The following is a 16,489-nucleotide window of genomic DNA, read 5'->3' on the forward strand; positions in this document are numbered from 1 at the left end:
GTATAGAACAAAGAATTCTATTCAATATCTTGTAATAAACTATAATGGAAAAGAATATGAAAAAATATATATATATAATATATACGTACATATCTGTGTGTTTATATATATACATACGTATATAACTGAATCACTTTGCTGTACACCAGAAACTAGCACAACATTGTAAATTAACTATTTTACTTATAAAAATTAAATATATATTAAAGAAAAAAACAAGTTCTGATGACTGCTCATTACCATGATGACAGAATAATCAGTTTTTTCGTAAGTTTATGGGCACTTTTTTATTCCCAGTCTTTCCTTTTGATTTTCATCCAGCTAAGGCTGCAGAAAAAGCCATCAAAGATTCACTCAACCACTGATGTTGATTCTCTTTGAAGAGGTTTCCTCTGTGGAGATCTAATTTTCAGTTTGTGCATGTATCATGATTTCATCCTGTTTTTGCCTTTAAGTCATCTGTTGGGAAAGTAACTTTTTAAGTTACTGAAGCATTTTAAGGTTCTGGACAACAGTTAAACTCTGAGACAAGTACAACTAGAAGTATTATAAGAAAGGACTGAAGGGCACTCCAGAATCATGACCCCAGATTTTCCAGACTTGGCCAAGAAAACCCCCAAGGACTCCTTAAGTCTATTTTTTATAGCCTTTTGTAGTTTTAGTTAGTTTTACTTCTAGTGTTAATCCAGGTACAACCTGAAGTATTAGCATTCGTGCAGACTGCTCCCTGATTGTTCAAAAGAAAGTGAGGCTTTTTTATTATCTATACCTGTTTGTGTAAAAGAATTTAACTCAACTGGCTTGTTGTGCCCCCAGGGCTTAGGCTATATTAATTACTGTGTCAACCAAAATGAAGGAGCAATGTTTTGGTGATCATGTGGAGTGGCATAACTGCTGCGAATTGGCTTACTATCTTCAGGAGTCTTTTGCAGAAAGGGTTTTATTCTTTTGGGGTGTATGTCAGGAAATATAACCCACTGAGGGTATTGGAGAGTCATGCCCTTGGAATGGCCTAACTAATAGCTGTACAAAATAATTTGCCTTCCTTCTGGGTTGGCATTAAATAGTCTGATTTCCACATAGAAGCTGCACAAGTCATGTAATCATCCTTTGTGGGATTGTAGGTATATTGTTTCTTGGTGCTCTGACTAATAATAAATATTGCATTTTTATTTCTCATAGTTCAAACATATTTTCCTTAAAGTCAGTATTACTAATAAGGAGAACATGATAGGCTAAGTCAGACATATATACCCTTAAATCAGTAAAGAGGAAAGCTATGAATAAACAAGAGTGTTCAAAGAAGACTAACCTATAGAAGAATCTTGCTCCAGTGGTCTCGAGAGGAAGCCTCTTACTTCATATGGTCATGTGCTTATTGAAAGGTTTCTGGGTTAGCAGTTAATTCTGTGTACTGCTGGCTTCTGGAGGTTCTCTAGAAAACCTCACTTTAGGATCTTTAAAGGATGTATCTTTCTAATTCTGTTAAGGCCCTTATCATTTTCCCAGAGATTTGGGAATGATAAAGACAAAAATGTTTTTGAGTACATAATCCAAATTTATGAATAATTGTTCCAGTTAAATGTGTCCCTTGTCACGCGATCAGTAATTTGGAATATCCTAGACAGTCATGATGGTTGTGACCTTTCAACAGGGAAATATTTTGATCCATTCTGAAAAGAAATGTGCTATTATTAGTATGACATATTCAGAAGCCATGGCAGGAGAGGCAACTGTATAAATTCAACTTGGACATGCCCAGAGTCTTCTAGAGCATAGTCTCAGTTCATGTCCCTCAATTTTTTTAGGTTAATTTAGTTACAAATAAAGCATGGACTGACTTTATCCTTCATCATCCTAGGAAGGTTTTTTCCTTAGTGTTTGATATTATAGCCAGTTTGTCCCTATTGGAATGAATTGTTTCACAGAGGATTTTATCCTTTATTTTTGTAGTCCAGGTGGCTATTTTGGTTTTGTCAGACCTTAATCCTCGTGGTTCTTATAACCTGATTGTACCCATTGTTTCTTTTCAGAATTTGGGAGGCCAAAATTTGTATATCTACAATGCAATCCTTGAACTTTTCCATGGATTTTATTTTATTATTCTTACAATGCTTTTACATAAGGACTTTAGTCAGAGTAGTCTGTTTAATATAATGGTCTGTTAAAAGTATTTGTATAGTACTTCTAAAGTATTTCTGTCGTATCTATAGTATAGATATTAGCTTCTATAGAACTTCTTTTGCTGTCTCTTCCTTTATGATAGCAATTATTTTAGGTATCAAATAATGTATTTGTTGTTCATTTTTAAAGAATACTTGAGGGCTTCCCTGGTGGCGCAGTGGTAGAGAGTCTGCCTGCCGATGCAGGGGACACGGGTTCGTGCCCTGGTCCAGGAAGATCCCACATGCAGCGGAGAGGCTGGGCCCATGAACCATGGCCGCTGAGCCTGCGCGTCCGGAGCCTGTGCTCCGCAGCGGGCGGGGCCGCAACAGTGAGAAGCCCGCGTACAGCAAATAAAAAAAAGAGCACTTGAGAAAGCGCAAAAAAACCCTTGTTTTTTTCTATAACATTTTTAAAAAGTCAATTATTCTAAAAGCATACTAGCTGTTAGCTAGTATGTGTATATTACTCTCTTCTTCTAGTGATTTGATATGCCTTAGAGAGAGCCATAATTTAATCATTTGAGCTAAGCTATTTCATGGTAAGGAAATAGATTTTACAAAAGAGACTAGGCTACTTATTGTATGTCAAGCCTGGTATTGTCCTTTTTATTTTTTTAATATAACCCCATCAACAAATAATATTAAGTCAGGATTTGGTATTGAAGCATCCAAAATTTTTTCTGGGTATGGATACTTCTTGATTTACAGAATCATAATGAGGAGATTCTCCTTATTTAGTAAGGGTTATAGAGTTGTTGGGTTGAAAGTATTGAATCAGCAGATGGTAATACAGGGAGAAAGTAATAATTCATAATTAATTAATTGGTATAAAAATATTGAATACTTCCATTAATGATAGGGATATACACATGTGATAACATTTTATTTAAAGGATTCATACAAAATCTGAAGGTATTTGGACTGATTTAGTTTTGACTAATACCTGTAAGTGCTCTGAGACAATGAGCCTGTTCAATTAAGGTATTAGCTTTGAGAGGCAATGTTTCTTTGATGTGTGCTATGTTACTGAGTTAATATACCTAGAGCATGACCTAACATTTTCATGTTTGTAAAAAAAAAAAAAAATTTATGATAATTTAGGAAGAATCCATTTAAAATCTTATGAGCTGTGTTCTAATTGGTTTGAATATGTCTGTAGAGTCTTTTGCCCATAAGGATTCAGGAACCGTTTTTTGTGGCAATTTCTTGAGTCGTATATTATGTCAGTAATCTAACATCTAAATGAGCTATATTTTGATCCCACCTATTAAGTTAGTAGGTATTGTGTCACAAAGACTAACCAAAGTATCAGTTACAGGTTAGGATTTAGGAAAGGGCTTAGGTTTGTTTGAAATCTCATTAATTGAATGGTTTTAGTAAGCCAAAGTTTATTTTAAACATTCTATAAGTTACTATATACTCTCAGTTTGTCTTATGTTTTTCCTCTACAGTCAGGCACAGCCAGTCACTTTTACTTTATTTTTTCTTATTAAACCCCCTAATTCAGTTTTAGAATTATAGGTTATCCACTCTCTCTATCAACTTATAAAGGTAGATCCTCTTCCAAAGAGCAGCATAACTTCTTTATTGTTCCTCCTGCAAGAGCATTGCCCCTATGTCACCATAACAATAATTTGTTCCTTTTTTTTTTTTTTTTTTTGCGGTATGCGTGCCTCTCACTGTTGTGGCCTCTCCCGTTGCGGAGCACAGGCTCCAGACGCGCAGGCTCACGGGTCCAGCCGCTCCGCGGCATGTGGGATCTTCCCGGACCGGGGCACGAACTGGTGTCCCCTCCATCGGCAGACAGACTCTCAACCACTGCGCCACCAGGGCAGCCCAATAACTTGTTCTTTACTGGACGTTGATAAGCAAAACGTATGCCTAGTTTTTTTCCTTCTCTTCTTTTTTTAAAAAAAGAATTTCATGGTATAAATTCCTTTTGGAATTCAGAACTGGAAAAAGTTTCCTTCATTTTTGGAAATATTGAGAGCTATGTAATACACTCTCTTTCACTTTTTTTTTTTTAACATCTTTATTGGGGTATATTGCTTTACAATGGTGTGTTAGTTTCTGCTTTACAACAAAGTGAATCAGTTATACATATACGTATGTTCCCATGTCTCTTCCCTCCTGCATCTCCCTCCCTCCCAACCTCCCTATCCCACCCCTCCAGGCAGTCACAAAGCACCGAGCTGATATCCCTGTGCTATACACCTGCTTCCCACTATCTATCTACCTTACGTTTGGTAGTGTATATATGTCCATGCCTCTCTCTAGCTTTGGCACAGCTCACCCTTCCCCCTCCCCATATCCTCAAGTCCGTTCTCCAGTAGGTCTGTGTCTTTATTCCTGTCCTACCCCTAGGTTCTTCATGACATTTTTTTTCCTTAAATTCCATATATATGTGTTAGCATATGGTATTTGTCTTTCTCTTTCTGACTTACTTCACTCTGTATGACAGACTCTAGGTCTATCCACCTCATTACAAATAGCTCAATTTCGTTTCTTTTTATGGCTGAGTAATATTCCATTGTATATATGTGCCACATCTTCTTTATCCATTCACCCGATGATGGACACTTAGGTTGTTTCCATCTCCGGGCTATTGTAAATAGAGCTGCAATGAACATTTTGGTACATGACTCTTTCTGAATTCTGGTTTCCTCAGGGTATATACCTAGTAGTGGGATTGCTGGGTCATATGGTAGTTCTATTTGTAGTTTTTTAAGGAACCTCCATACTGTTCTCCATAGTGGCTGAACCAATTCACATTCCCACCAGCAGTGCAAGAGTGTTCCCTTTTCTCCACACCCTCTCCAGCATTTATTGTTTCTAGATTTTTTGATGATGGCCATTCTGACTGGTGTGAGATGATATCTCATTGTAGTTTTGATTTGCATTTCTCTAATGATTAATGATGTTGAGCATTCTTTCATGTGTTTGTTGGCAGTCTGTATATCTTCTTTGGAGAAATGTCTATTTAGGTCTTCTGCCCATTTTTGGATTGGGTTGTTTATTTTTTTGTTATTGAGCTGCATGAGCTGCCTGTAAATTTTAGAGATTAATCCTTTGTCAGTTGATTCATTTGCAAATATTTTCTCCCATTCTGAGGGCTGTCTTTTGGTCTTGTTTATGGTTTCCTTTGCTGTGCAAAAGCTTTGAAGTTTCATTAGGTCCCATTTGTTTATTTTTGTTTTTATCTCCATTACTCTAGGAGTTGGGTCAAATAGGATCTTGCTGTGATGTATGTCATAGAGTGTTCTGCCTATGTTTTCCTCTAAGAGTTTGATAGTTTCTGGCCTTACATTTAGGTCTTTAATCCATTTTGAGCTTATTTTTGTGTATGGTGTTAGGGAGTGATCTAATCTCATACTTTTACATGTACCTGTCCAGTTTTCCCAGCACCACTTATTGAAGAGGCTGTCCTTTCTCCACTGTACATTCCTGCCTCCTTTATCAAAGATAAGGTGACCATATGTGCGTGGGTTTATCTCTGGGCTTTCTATCCTGTTCCATTGATCTATCTTTCTGTTTTTGTGCCAGTACCATACTGTCTTGATTACTGTAGCTTTGTAGTATAGTCTGAAGTCAGGGAGCCTGATTCCTCCAGCTCCATTTTTCGTTCTCAAGATTGCTTTGGCTATTCGGGGTCTTTTGTGTTTCCATACAAATTGTGAAATTTTTTGTTCTAGTTCTGTGAAAAATGCCAGTGGTAGTTTGATAGGGATTGCATTGAATCTATAGATTGCTTTGGGTAGTAGAGTCATTTTCACAATGTTGATTCTTCCAATCCAAGAACATGGTATATCTCTCCATCTGTTTGTATCATCTTTAATTTCTTTCATCAGTGTCTTATAATTTTCTGCATACAGGTCTTTTGTCTCCTTAGGTAGGTTTATTCCTAGATATTTTATTCTTTTTGTTGCAATGGTAAATGGGAGTGTTTTCTTGATTTCACTTTCAGATTTTTCTCTCTTTCAGTTTTATCTTGGCTAACAGGTAGCTAAGAGCCACACTTTGTGCAAAATTTTTGTAGCATGCCTTAATCTAGGTTTTTTTACAGTCTTTCCCATCTTCCTTATTATATATTGTTAATATTTTTACAATTACCAATTTACAATGAATTGTTTTCTTCCTTATTGTATGCTTCCTATATTAACTTAGTAGGATAAAAAAGATAAGTAAATAAAAGATTAATCCATGAACAGAAAAAAGTAATATGGTTAAAGGGCACCATTTTTAGAGTAGATAAGATTTTATTTAAAAATTTTAGGGAATACATCTTTAACGAAGACTTTAAGATGTTTACAGTCAGTGATATCTGAATGTAATATTGATACTCTTTGGTCAAATAAAACAAATAAGCAAGACTTGAAAAATGGTAGAATAATACCAGAATCTATTCAGTACTGAAAAAATAAATTAAACCTTTAAAATGCCATAATCATAGTTATTACAATTTATTTTAGAATTCTATATTGTGAAATATTTTGACACATATTACCTATTAGATATTTCTAGCAACTCTTGGCAGGATATATACTGTTTATCCCCACCTTCTCAATGAAGAAACCGAGCCTCATAGAAGTGAAGTGACTTCCCCAGATCACAAAGCTAGTAAATGGCAAAACCCAATTACAAACTCAGATCTTCTGCTTTCTTTTCCAATGATTTTTCAGACTACTCTCTCTTAAAAAGGTGACTTTATTATTGCCAAAGATTGGAGTCATTAAATATTTTTAAACTTAAAAAAACAAAATGAAAATGTATATTGTTCTACTAAGTTTAGACTTTTATCTTTTGTCCCCATAATAAAAAGCTGATCATCAATGTGTGTGAATTCATTCATTTACTCAACGAATACACTTTAATGCCTACATAAAGTAAGCTTGTAATAAAGAGGCACAGTGATGAATAAAATAGTCAAAAATTCTGGCCTCATGGACATTCCATGAAGGAGGATGGCTAATTAAATGCAAAATTAATAAAATTATTTCAAAAGTGTTTTGAAGGGAACAAGCCAGTGGCCAAAGTAGAGAACAGTGGGGGAGTGAAGGATATTGGGGGACCAGAGCCACTCTCTCTGCACAAGTGACACTTAAGCTTAAACCTGAAAGAGGAGGATGAGATATATATGTGAAAAGGTATGAATCTTATAAGCAGGGAGAATACTACATACGAAATCCCTGACACAGGAAAGAGCTTTATTTGTTCTAGGATATGAAAAAGCAGAGTAACTGGAACATGTCCTGCAAGGCAGGAGACTGGGCTGTATAGAGAGGCTACCATGTGCAGTATCTTGTAGGCTATGGTAGAGACTAAAGAGTAGACATTAGAAAAATCTATTTCCAAATGCAGAAAATCTCTTTAGATCTCAGATTTTTAAAGGTGCTTTTACACTAACTATAAACTGTGTGAATTAATTTTTCTACACTTAGTTATTTTTGGTGCTGTATATTCATGTATTGAGTTTCACATAATTTCTTTAGAGCCTGTTGATGAATTCTTTCTGTAGTCTTTCTGTAGTTAGGAAAGGAAATTAAGTAACTAACATGACATGAGTTAGCTTTAGAGCAAATGGAGGGGTTGGTGTAAAGTAGGTTTCTTTCCTTTTCTATGAACATTATCACTTAATATGCAGCCAAAAAATCAGAATTTCATGCTTTTTTATTAGTCAATTCATAGTACTAAAATTTTCCTCATAAATGTGTATCAGAAGGACAAGCTAGAAAGTATGTTCTTAAGTCATATGATAAACATATTAATAATAAATAATTTAAATTCTATCAAAAGGCTAAAACAAGCTTTGATTTATTTTTCATTTCAGGCATGCCCATTTGTCATCGATATCTATGCAGACAAATGCAAGCCAAGAATTAAAACTGTCCATATGGAGGCATGCAGTGGGCAACTTGAGAAGGCCATTTGTAAATCTGTTCTTAACAAAGGCGATGCCAAAGTAATGGATGGCTATGAAAATATAATTGTACATACTTATAAGTGTGACACCTGGATAACATCAGTTATTGAAAACAAGGTATCGGTTATGAGGTGGTTCTCCTCATAACAGCAATGTTTGCTACTATGTTCCATCTTCTTTCTCACCCTATTCTTGCATAGTAATTAAATACTCCATTACATTAATAATATCTATAATAGTCAATTTATTCTTTTTTCTTTTTGAGTTTCTAACTCAGACTGGGCATGATAATTTTTATATATTTTTAAGGTATATAATATTTACTTTATTTATTAGATATTTATTTTTTGTGTTTCTTTATGAGAATTGTTTTTCTATTAAAATATTATGAAAATTAAATATTTGGAGATCTATGAAGATAGAGCATAATCTGGGTACAAAGTATTTTATTTCGTTTGCTACTAAAAGTCTTCACACATACATAGCTATTTTAAACAATGGACATCATGTTTTCAAGAAATATAAACAAAGTAAAGAAAAGAATTTAGCCCAGCTGTTTTATACAAACTTTGCAGTATCAGAAATCCTACAGATTATCATCATTTTGTCTAATTAAATATATTCTACTGTCCAGGACCTGTTTTTATCAAGCCAATTATTTCTGGCTTTGGCCATCTTCTCTGCTACTATTGATATTGCAGGTCAAGAGAATACACACATAAATTCTTAAAGTCAGATATACTGAGTTTTCTAGAAATTGTAAGTTTTTATAAAACCTTACTCAAGATGGCTAGGTTTTTAGAACTGTTGGCTTATTTCTTTTAGTTCCTGGGTGAGATTTACATTATTTTTATGCCTGTCATAAATTTCTTAAAGTACTTAAGGTTTGGCTGAGTATTGAGTCAATGTGAATATATATTATGTGACTTTCATAGTCACCATAGGGGCCACTAGAAAGTATAACATGGTCTCTTCTGTCAAGGAGTTTATAGGCTAGTTGTAAAGGCAAAATGAATGCTCTCGAAACAACAGTTAAATGTTAAATTACATAATACTGTTTGTATGTGCAATAGGAATTCAACTGTATTTGTATCTCTTGTACTTGATGTTAGATTGGACTATAGAAGTTGGGGAAGGGTTTGTGATTAGGGGGAAGAGAACTGATGTGGGATTTAAACGTGTATAGGATTTGAAGGATAACTAGGATTTAGATATGCAGAGAGGCAGCCTTTAGAAGCAGGAGAAACAGTATAAGGAGAAATATGAGTAAGAGTTAATGTGAACTATAGACGAAAAAGTGAGAATATCTCCTTTGCAGAAACAGAGAGCTTTATTTGGAGAAGTATTTGAAAGGTAAATAACGTAGGTTGAATGGGTCCAGATTATATATGTTATCTTGAAAACAAGATAGAAGAGTTTAGACTTGATGAAATAAGGTAGGTTCCCCAGCCAGTAGATTATAGTGTTCAAATGGATCATAACACTTTGGAGAGTGGTTCCTAAGATCCAGCATGTTTCTGTTTCTGCCCTCTATGTTTTCTTGTTTGGTTTTGGTTGTGTGTGTGTGAGCCCTCTACGTTTCATTAGAATTAAAAGGGTGGAAGAGAGCCACTACCTTACCCCAATTCCTCTGCTCTATTACCTTCATTTCTCAACCCTCCACCTCCTTTTCCCTCAAGGAAAGTTAAATTTCCCTTCACCAAAATGAGGTAATAATAATATTTTAGAGCTTACCATGTGCCAGTCACTTTAACGCTTTTACTTCTCACAACAATCCAATGAGGTAAGTATTATACTATTCCTATTCTACACACAAGGAAACTGAAGCACAGGGATGTTAAATAATTTACAGAAGGTCGCAGAGCTAAGTAGTAGAAGAGATGAGAGATGAATCCAAGTAGTCTAATGTTATATTGCCCCTTTGTAGTCATTAGAGAGTGATTACAGGTTCTTTAGCAGGGGAATACTTGGACTCCTACATTTCTCTTATTTATCAGCTTCATTCTGCTTTCTCTTGTTTGCTATCCATCCTAGAGGCTATCATTATCAATGATATATTATCTCCAGTATCACTTCTTCTATAAGGTCTTCCGTGATACCCCAGTCTGAGCTAATGTTTCTGTGTTTCTATAATGTCTTCTTTGTTTCTATAGAACCCTGTGAATATCTCTATCACAAGACTTGCAAAGTGTTTTGCAATTATCATTTTGTTTGTATGTATTTAGTAAAGAAAGGACTAGCAACTTATAAAATCTTTTTTTTATAGTCAGATAATAAAGTGATTATTCACATCAACAACGAGCTGAGTAAAAACTGTGTAAACAACAGAGGACTTGACATATTTGCAGTAGAAGTGGCACCAAAATCTACAATGGTAATGCATTGTTTTCTAATTAAAGCCTTTTGTTTTATCAATCTGAAAAAAACATTTTTGCTATTAATGTTATGGATAAATATGTAGTTATGAAATAAAGTAGAAAATTATTTTAAGTATGATATTTGTATTAGTACCATCCTGTACTACGAGATAGGAGACTGTTTCTAATCCAGTTCTCACTATTTGGTTCAGTGATTATGGGACATTCACTTAACTTCTCTGTTTCAGTCTCTTTTTTGTTTGTTTCAGTCTCTTTAAGTGTAAAGTTAATGTAATGTCACCAGTTTTAGGTACTTCACAAAATTAATGTAAAGATAAAAATATAATGATATATGTGAAAGCATTATTGAATATTATATAGAAATACAAAGTAGTGTTAATAGTAATAGGACTTTTGATAACTCAAAATATTTTTATCTACATTATTAAGATTTTCTGAGGTAACCTAAAAGAGAAAATGCCTGTGAGTTTTAGATAACCAACTAAGTCAAGAGCTAGGAATAGCTGAAGTTCTGGTGTTAGCAGAACTCTGGGTTTCTGATTTAGCCAGGAGTTCAAAGGCAGGGAGAGATCAGTAGACCCTGAAACTAGTTTAGTCAAGGGAAAAAGGAAAAAACTTTCTATTCTTTCCCTTTTTTTCTCCATACTGTCAGTGAAATCCTAAAACATGCTAAAACAGGATAAGAAGAGTTTATCTGTTCTGTTATCCCAATCATGTTTTTTTTTAAATGTTCTAGGCTTAATGAGGAAAGAATATTTACTTCCCTTTCTACAACTCCTCTTTACCCACACTCACAAATACCAACTACCAAATACTATATTACGTAGAATTTAGGCTGGATTATCCTGTTGGACATCAGATCGTAGATTGCAGGTCCCTGCTAAGGACAAATATTAAAGAATTTTATCTGCACAGAGATATTTTTTACATAGGTTCTAGAAATGTTGTCCTATTGAAAAATTAGCCCCAAATTACGGTATATAAAAGGAAGGTAAAGGCTTTCTATTTTTATATGCAGGTTTGTCAACATGTAATGCCTCTGAATGAACGACAAGAATGGATATATTATTGTGTGTATTCCCTTATATCTTAAACACTGTTTTTAGGAAATAATTTTGCTTGAGACTATCAAACTAAGAAGAATTATTTCAAGTTTAGTCTATTATTTGTTGATCAACAAAATGCTAATCAATTTAACTGATGTACATAATAATCTATTTAATTTGTATGCATTTACATTTCACGTCCATATTATATACTTTATTATTAAAATGGAAATAATTTTTTAATGTGTGGCCTTCTTATTAATTTAATGGGAAATCTGGGCATATTTCATTTATGACTAGTAAATTGAAATCAAAGTACAGGTAAGCTTTTAAAAAGTAATACTCAATGAATTCTATAAAATCCTATACACTTTTGATTTATTTATCAAAAAAATCCTGGAATAAAATGTAAATGGGCAAGCTGCAGTGAGTGCCTTGTGCTTTATCCCTGTGCTCTGGCCTGTCCAAGGAGCCCAGTGGATCCAGGACTCCTATCCTCACCAGTATAGTCACAGGCATGTGGCTGTGAGAGGACCAGGAGTCCTCCTTCCTGCTGCTGCTGCTGTGGCTGGTGACGTGCAGCCCCTTCACTGCTTGCTTCTTCACCGGCAGCCTCTATCTCCTGCTGCGGCGCCTCTTCAGCCTTGAGCATGTGCCCTCCCACAGGGCTCTGCTGGTGCTCAAGCCCCAGGACCGAGTTTCTGCCATTGGCAGTGGCGGTCACAATGAGTCAGAGAACAGTTGAATGTTGCGTTTACTTCTGATGAGATTGCTATCTTAATGCACAATAGCACAAGTAGATACAGTAGCACAAGTAGACTGATGGGACTGGTCGATGTGTGATTTGACACTTGAACAAATTAGAAAGTTTAATCCTGCAGCAGATCACAGATTCAGGAATAATTTCCCTGATGAGAAGATCCCTGCTCTGAGGGAAGCTGGAGCAGAGTGCCTGAACCTTAACGTCACAGTCTTCTTTGATGTCAAAGGCCATGCAAATATGGCTACTGATGTTCTAAAGAAATGTGTATGGAATTTCCTCAACTATACAATAGTAGTATGATTTGCTCTTTCTTGCCAGAAGTTATCTATGAGACAAACAGATCACAGTGTAGTAATGGCTTTAACTCACAGACCTTGGAACCTTAGCCATACAGCAGATGGGACTATGATACTCTCTGGATACAATCCATGTTTGTGGTAATAGATGTTTCGTTTGCTTGGAGCATACGTAATATCTTATGGTACCTGTGTGGAATTTCAGGTTTCCTCACGCAAAAGGATTTTGTATCCCCAAACTACTTGAAGAAGTGGTCAACTAAAGGCATTCAGCTTGTTGCTTGGACGGTTAATACCTTTGATGAAAAAAAGTTACTATGAATCCCATCTTGGTTCCAGCTCTATCAGACAGTGTGTTGGAAGACTGCACATCAGTTCTAGAATCTCCCCCAAACCCCTCCCCAAGGAAACATGTACGGAAACTGCCTGCTGGTCTCATGCAGGGATATCAAAATACCCCTTGTGCTAGCCCAAACCCTGGGAGATCAGGTAGCTCACACAAGTAATAGGAACCAAAGCAAAGTCTGGTGTTGCCAACATGCTCCATGGAATGCCTGAGTTCAACACTTGCTCTTGAAAGTCTGGGTCTGCAAAAAGGAACAACAAGGCTTCCCTGGTGGCGCAGTGGTTGAGGGTCTGCCTGCCGATGCAGGGGACACGGGTTCGTGCCCTGGTCCGGGAGGATCCCACGTGCCGCGGAGAGGCTGGGCCCGTGGGCTGTGGCCGCTGGGCCTGCGCGTCCGAAGCCTGTGCTCTGCAGCGGGAGAGGCCACAATAGTGAGAGAGAGGCCCGTGTACCGCAAAAAAAAAAAAAAAAAAAAAAAAAAAGGCACAACAGCTCCTGCCCTGACCTAAGTGAGGCATACACCTTAACCTGGTGAGGATAAGCACAGACCGAGTTGTGAAATTTGGGGGTACAGATGCAAATACACGGGAAATGCACCATCACTCAGAGTTGACATTTTAAAACTTGCCACGCTTTTGTAACATGTATTTCAATAATGTATTCAGCTATGTTATCAATGTATGATGGCTGTCAAACTTGTGACCACACTAAAAATCATTAAAAGGAATAAAAAAGTGAATGCAGAAACAGCCATTTAATTATATACTGTATTTCGTTTTCCCATGAGGAAATATAATTAAAGCAAAATTTGGAGAAATTAATCTTTGTATTAAAGAAGCCAAAATCTAATCACAACAGTAGGAATATTTTGTTCTGATGGTAAATTGTTTAATGGATTTACCTGTGGAGTATTTTTAATTAAATGTATTTTGAAATAATAGAAATTAAATAGCAATTAGTGAAGTAGTACAGTGCATGAAATACTATATTAAAAAGCAAATTAAGAACTGTGTAGCCATATCAGTAACAGAACGCTTGGCTAGTAAATGTCAGCTTTTGAAATATGAATACCAGTATAGCAGCATATTATTTTTACCCAGCACATGCTAGCACATAGTTTAAATGTCACTTGGATTTTTGGCCCTTGATTAGATGTCTGTAAAATGGGTTGTCATTATCTAGCAGTTTGAATTCTTCAGATGATGTCTTAAAAAGTAATGCAATGTGAAAGCATTTTATTAATTGCCAGATGCTTTCTAAGTCAAATAAATGTGGCCCTATATTCTATTACACAAAGTATTGAGTTGCAGGAAATAAATTATCTGGCTCTGTTACCAAAAGCATATGATAAAGTTGCTATCTTTGCTGCAAGTTTTAAAAAGGCTTTTTATAATAGAATGATAGGTGACATAAAGTGGTATCATTGGAACATGGAGACTCAAGAAAGAATAGTGAGCACTTAAGCCTTATCTTCCACCACTGTCACCACTTAGACATACCAAGCCTTTTTTCTTCTTCCCATTACTCACTTATTAGAGGGGAAAAAACCCAGCTATCTTATGGTCCCGTTTTCAATTACTCAGTAGAAAAGAAAGATATTTTGTTTCAAGTTAAACTTTCTTCCAAGCAAATGAAAATCCAAGGGAATCAACTAGTTAATGATTATAATAAGCTGGGTTCCATTTTTGGACCTTTAAGTAAATGATTTTTTAAGAATTACCTCAGTACTGTGGTACTAGAATATCCAGAAAAAATTAATTCAAGTCCTGAAATACCAGACTCATAGGTTGATAATGATTCTTTATTCAACTAAAATAAAGTTGATTAACATGTAAGAATGTTTTCTTTAAATACAAGAGTTGCTACCCTTTTTCAGGGTAGTTTTGTGCAGATTGACTATTACATTTTCAAAGGTAACTTTTCATGTTGTTTAATTTTAAAATCACAAGGATTCAACTTACGAAAAAGACATCTAAATGCCCCAAGTCTCTCCTGTGCCCTTCCTATCTTCATGGTATCTACATTAAAGTTCCCCATGAAAAAATTTTACCTACAAACACTTCCTCGAAATTAGCTTTTTTTTCATTATTATTTATATGTGTTCTAGACTTTTCATCTTTAAGAAACCTCTCATTCCCCATCTCTATCATTATTCTGTCCTCCCCTTCACACCAAAAAGACATGAAAGAATTGTTTGCTATACTTACATTTTTTGACTCCCATTCATTCTTTCCAGTTAATTCAACTAGTGGTTGTTTTTCCAGGGACATACATAACTTCCTTATCATTAAACACAGTGGATATTTTGAAGTCTCTCCAGTGTTAGATATTGTTGATCTCTCTGACACCGTATTCTCCAGATTTCTTCCAACCTCCAACCATTCCTTTTCAGGCTTCTTCCAACCATACTTCTGTACCTTCTCTCAGTTTCTGCATTCTCTCTCACCTCAGGCCCTTTGGATGTAATATTTCCTTCTTGCCCATAGAATAAGTCTTTCTTCCCCTTTTCCTCTTCTTCCTTCAGGTCTCATCAAATATGTCAGTTTTCCTAAGAATGCTTTCTTGATTACTCCCCCCCACCAAGACCACTTTGATGGCCCTATTACTTTGTGCTCACTCTTTGTGGTCACACTCAGCATCCTATATGGGAATTACTGTTTTATCTGTACCCTTCACTAGGCTGAAAGCAGGGATAGTTACAATTCCAGCATATACCATTGGAACCATAATATACAATAAATATTTTTTGGATGATTGAATAAAGTGGGCAGAAAATTTAAACTTACATGTGGTATAATTTTTTCCTAGTTCTTGGGCTATTTGTAAGTTAAAAATAGAAACATAAGAAAAGAAACACAAGGTCTCATTACTATCCAGTTCCACTTATACAGATTTTGTTTTTCATGTAATTAATTACATGAAACAGATTAAACAACTAAAACAAAATGAAATATTTTTTCATTATCTAAGTTTTAAATGGGAGGGGAAATGGCTAAATGATCGCTGTAATTCCTTCCTACTCTAAAATTTTACAGTTCCGATATTTTAAAGCCATATTAGTGTTAATTATCAAATGCTGTCATAAGTAATTCTTAAATTACTATATTTAATAAGTTTGTTGATTTTTCCATTACATATTGTAGTAGACCTGTGGTTTTTTGTTTTTTTTTTTAAGCCAGTGGCCTTCTTTTAGATCTATTTTTGGTATAAGTTAAATAGGAAGCAGAAACTTAATATACCACAGTGATCATATTTTGGATATAATCCAGGAAAATGGAAATGTGTTTCTGGTTTTGACCACCAGAGGGTGAGCATATTATTTCATTATTCATTAGTGCACACATATGCCCCAGAGAGAGAGAGAGACTGATAATATTTCTCAGCAGTGGATTAAGTCCTTTATGACTTCTAAGACTGCTTTGGGGAAATATATTGTATATTGTGGATACATCCATACACAGGCATATACACCCATTCTTATTAGAGAATATATAAAAATTATTTCTAACTTGTAAAGTGGATACTAAATCTTCAGCTCTTAAAAGGCTCTTCACTTATTCATGAAGTTACAAGTA

The 16,489-nt window shown here is 35.3% G+C and overlaps 1 protein-coding gene and 1 pseudogene across 1 annotated transcript in view; both read left to right on the forward strand.

The window, feature by feature from the left end:
- The window catches only part of EFCAB7 (EF-hand calcium binding domain 7), a 53,637-nt gene extending 41,887 nt beyond the window's left edge, over nt 1-11,750 (forward strand). The window contains exons 12-14 of the mRNA XM_007464296.1: nt 7,993-8,202; nt 10,352-10,459; nt 11,482-11,750. Coding sequence (XP_007464358.1) covers nt 7,993-8,202; nt 10,352-10,459; nt 11,482-11,556 — 393 coding nt within the window. The 3' untranslated portion in view covers nt 11,557-11,750. The remainder of the gene's footprint in view (nt 1-7,992; nt 8,203-10,351; nt 10,460-11,481) is intronic.
- A 594-nt stretch (nt 11,751-12,344) lies between these two features.
- On the forward strand, nt 12,345-13,074 carry LOC103068743 (glycerophosphodiester phosphodiesterase 1 pseudogene; annotated as a pseudogene).
- Nucleotides 13,075-16,489: the final 3,415 nt, after the last annotated feature.

The sequence above is a fragment of the Lipotes vexillifer genome, unplaced genomic scaffold, assembly GCF_000442215.2.
Source record: "Lipotes vexillifer unplaced genomic scaffold, Lipotes_vexillifer_v1.1 scaffold47, whole genome shotgun sequence".
NCBI lineage: Eukaryota > Metazoa > Chordata > Mammalia > Artiodactyla > Lipotidae > Lipotes > Lipotes vexillifer.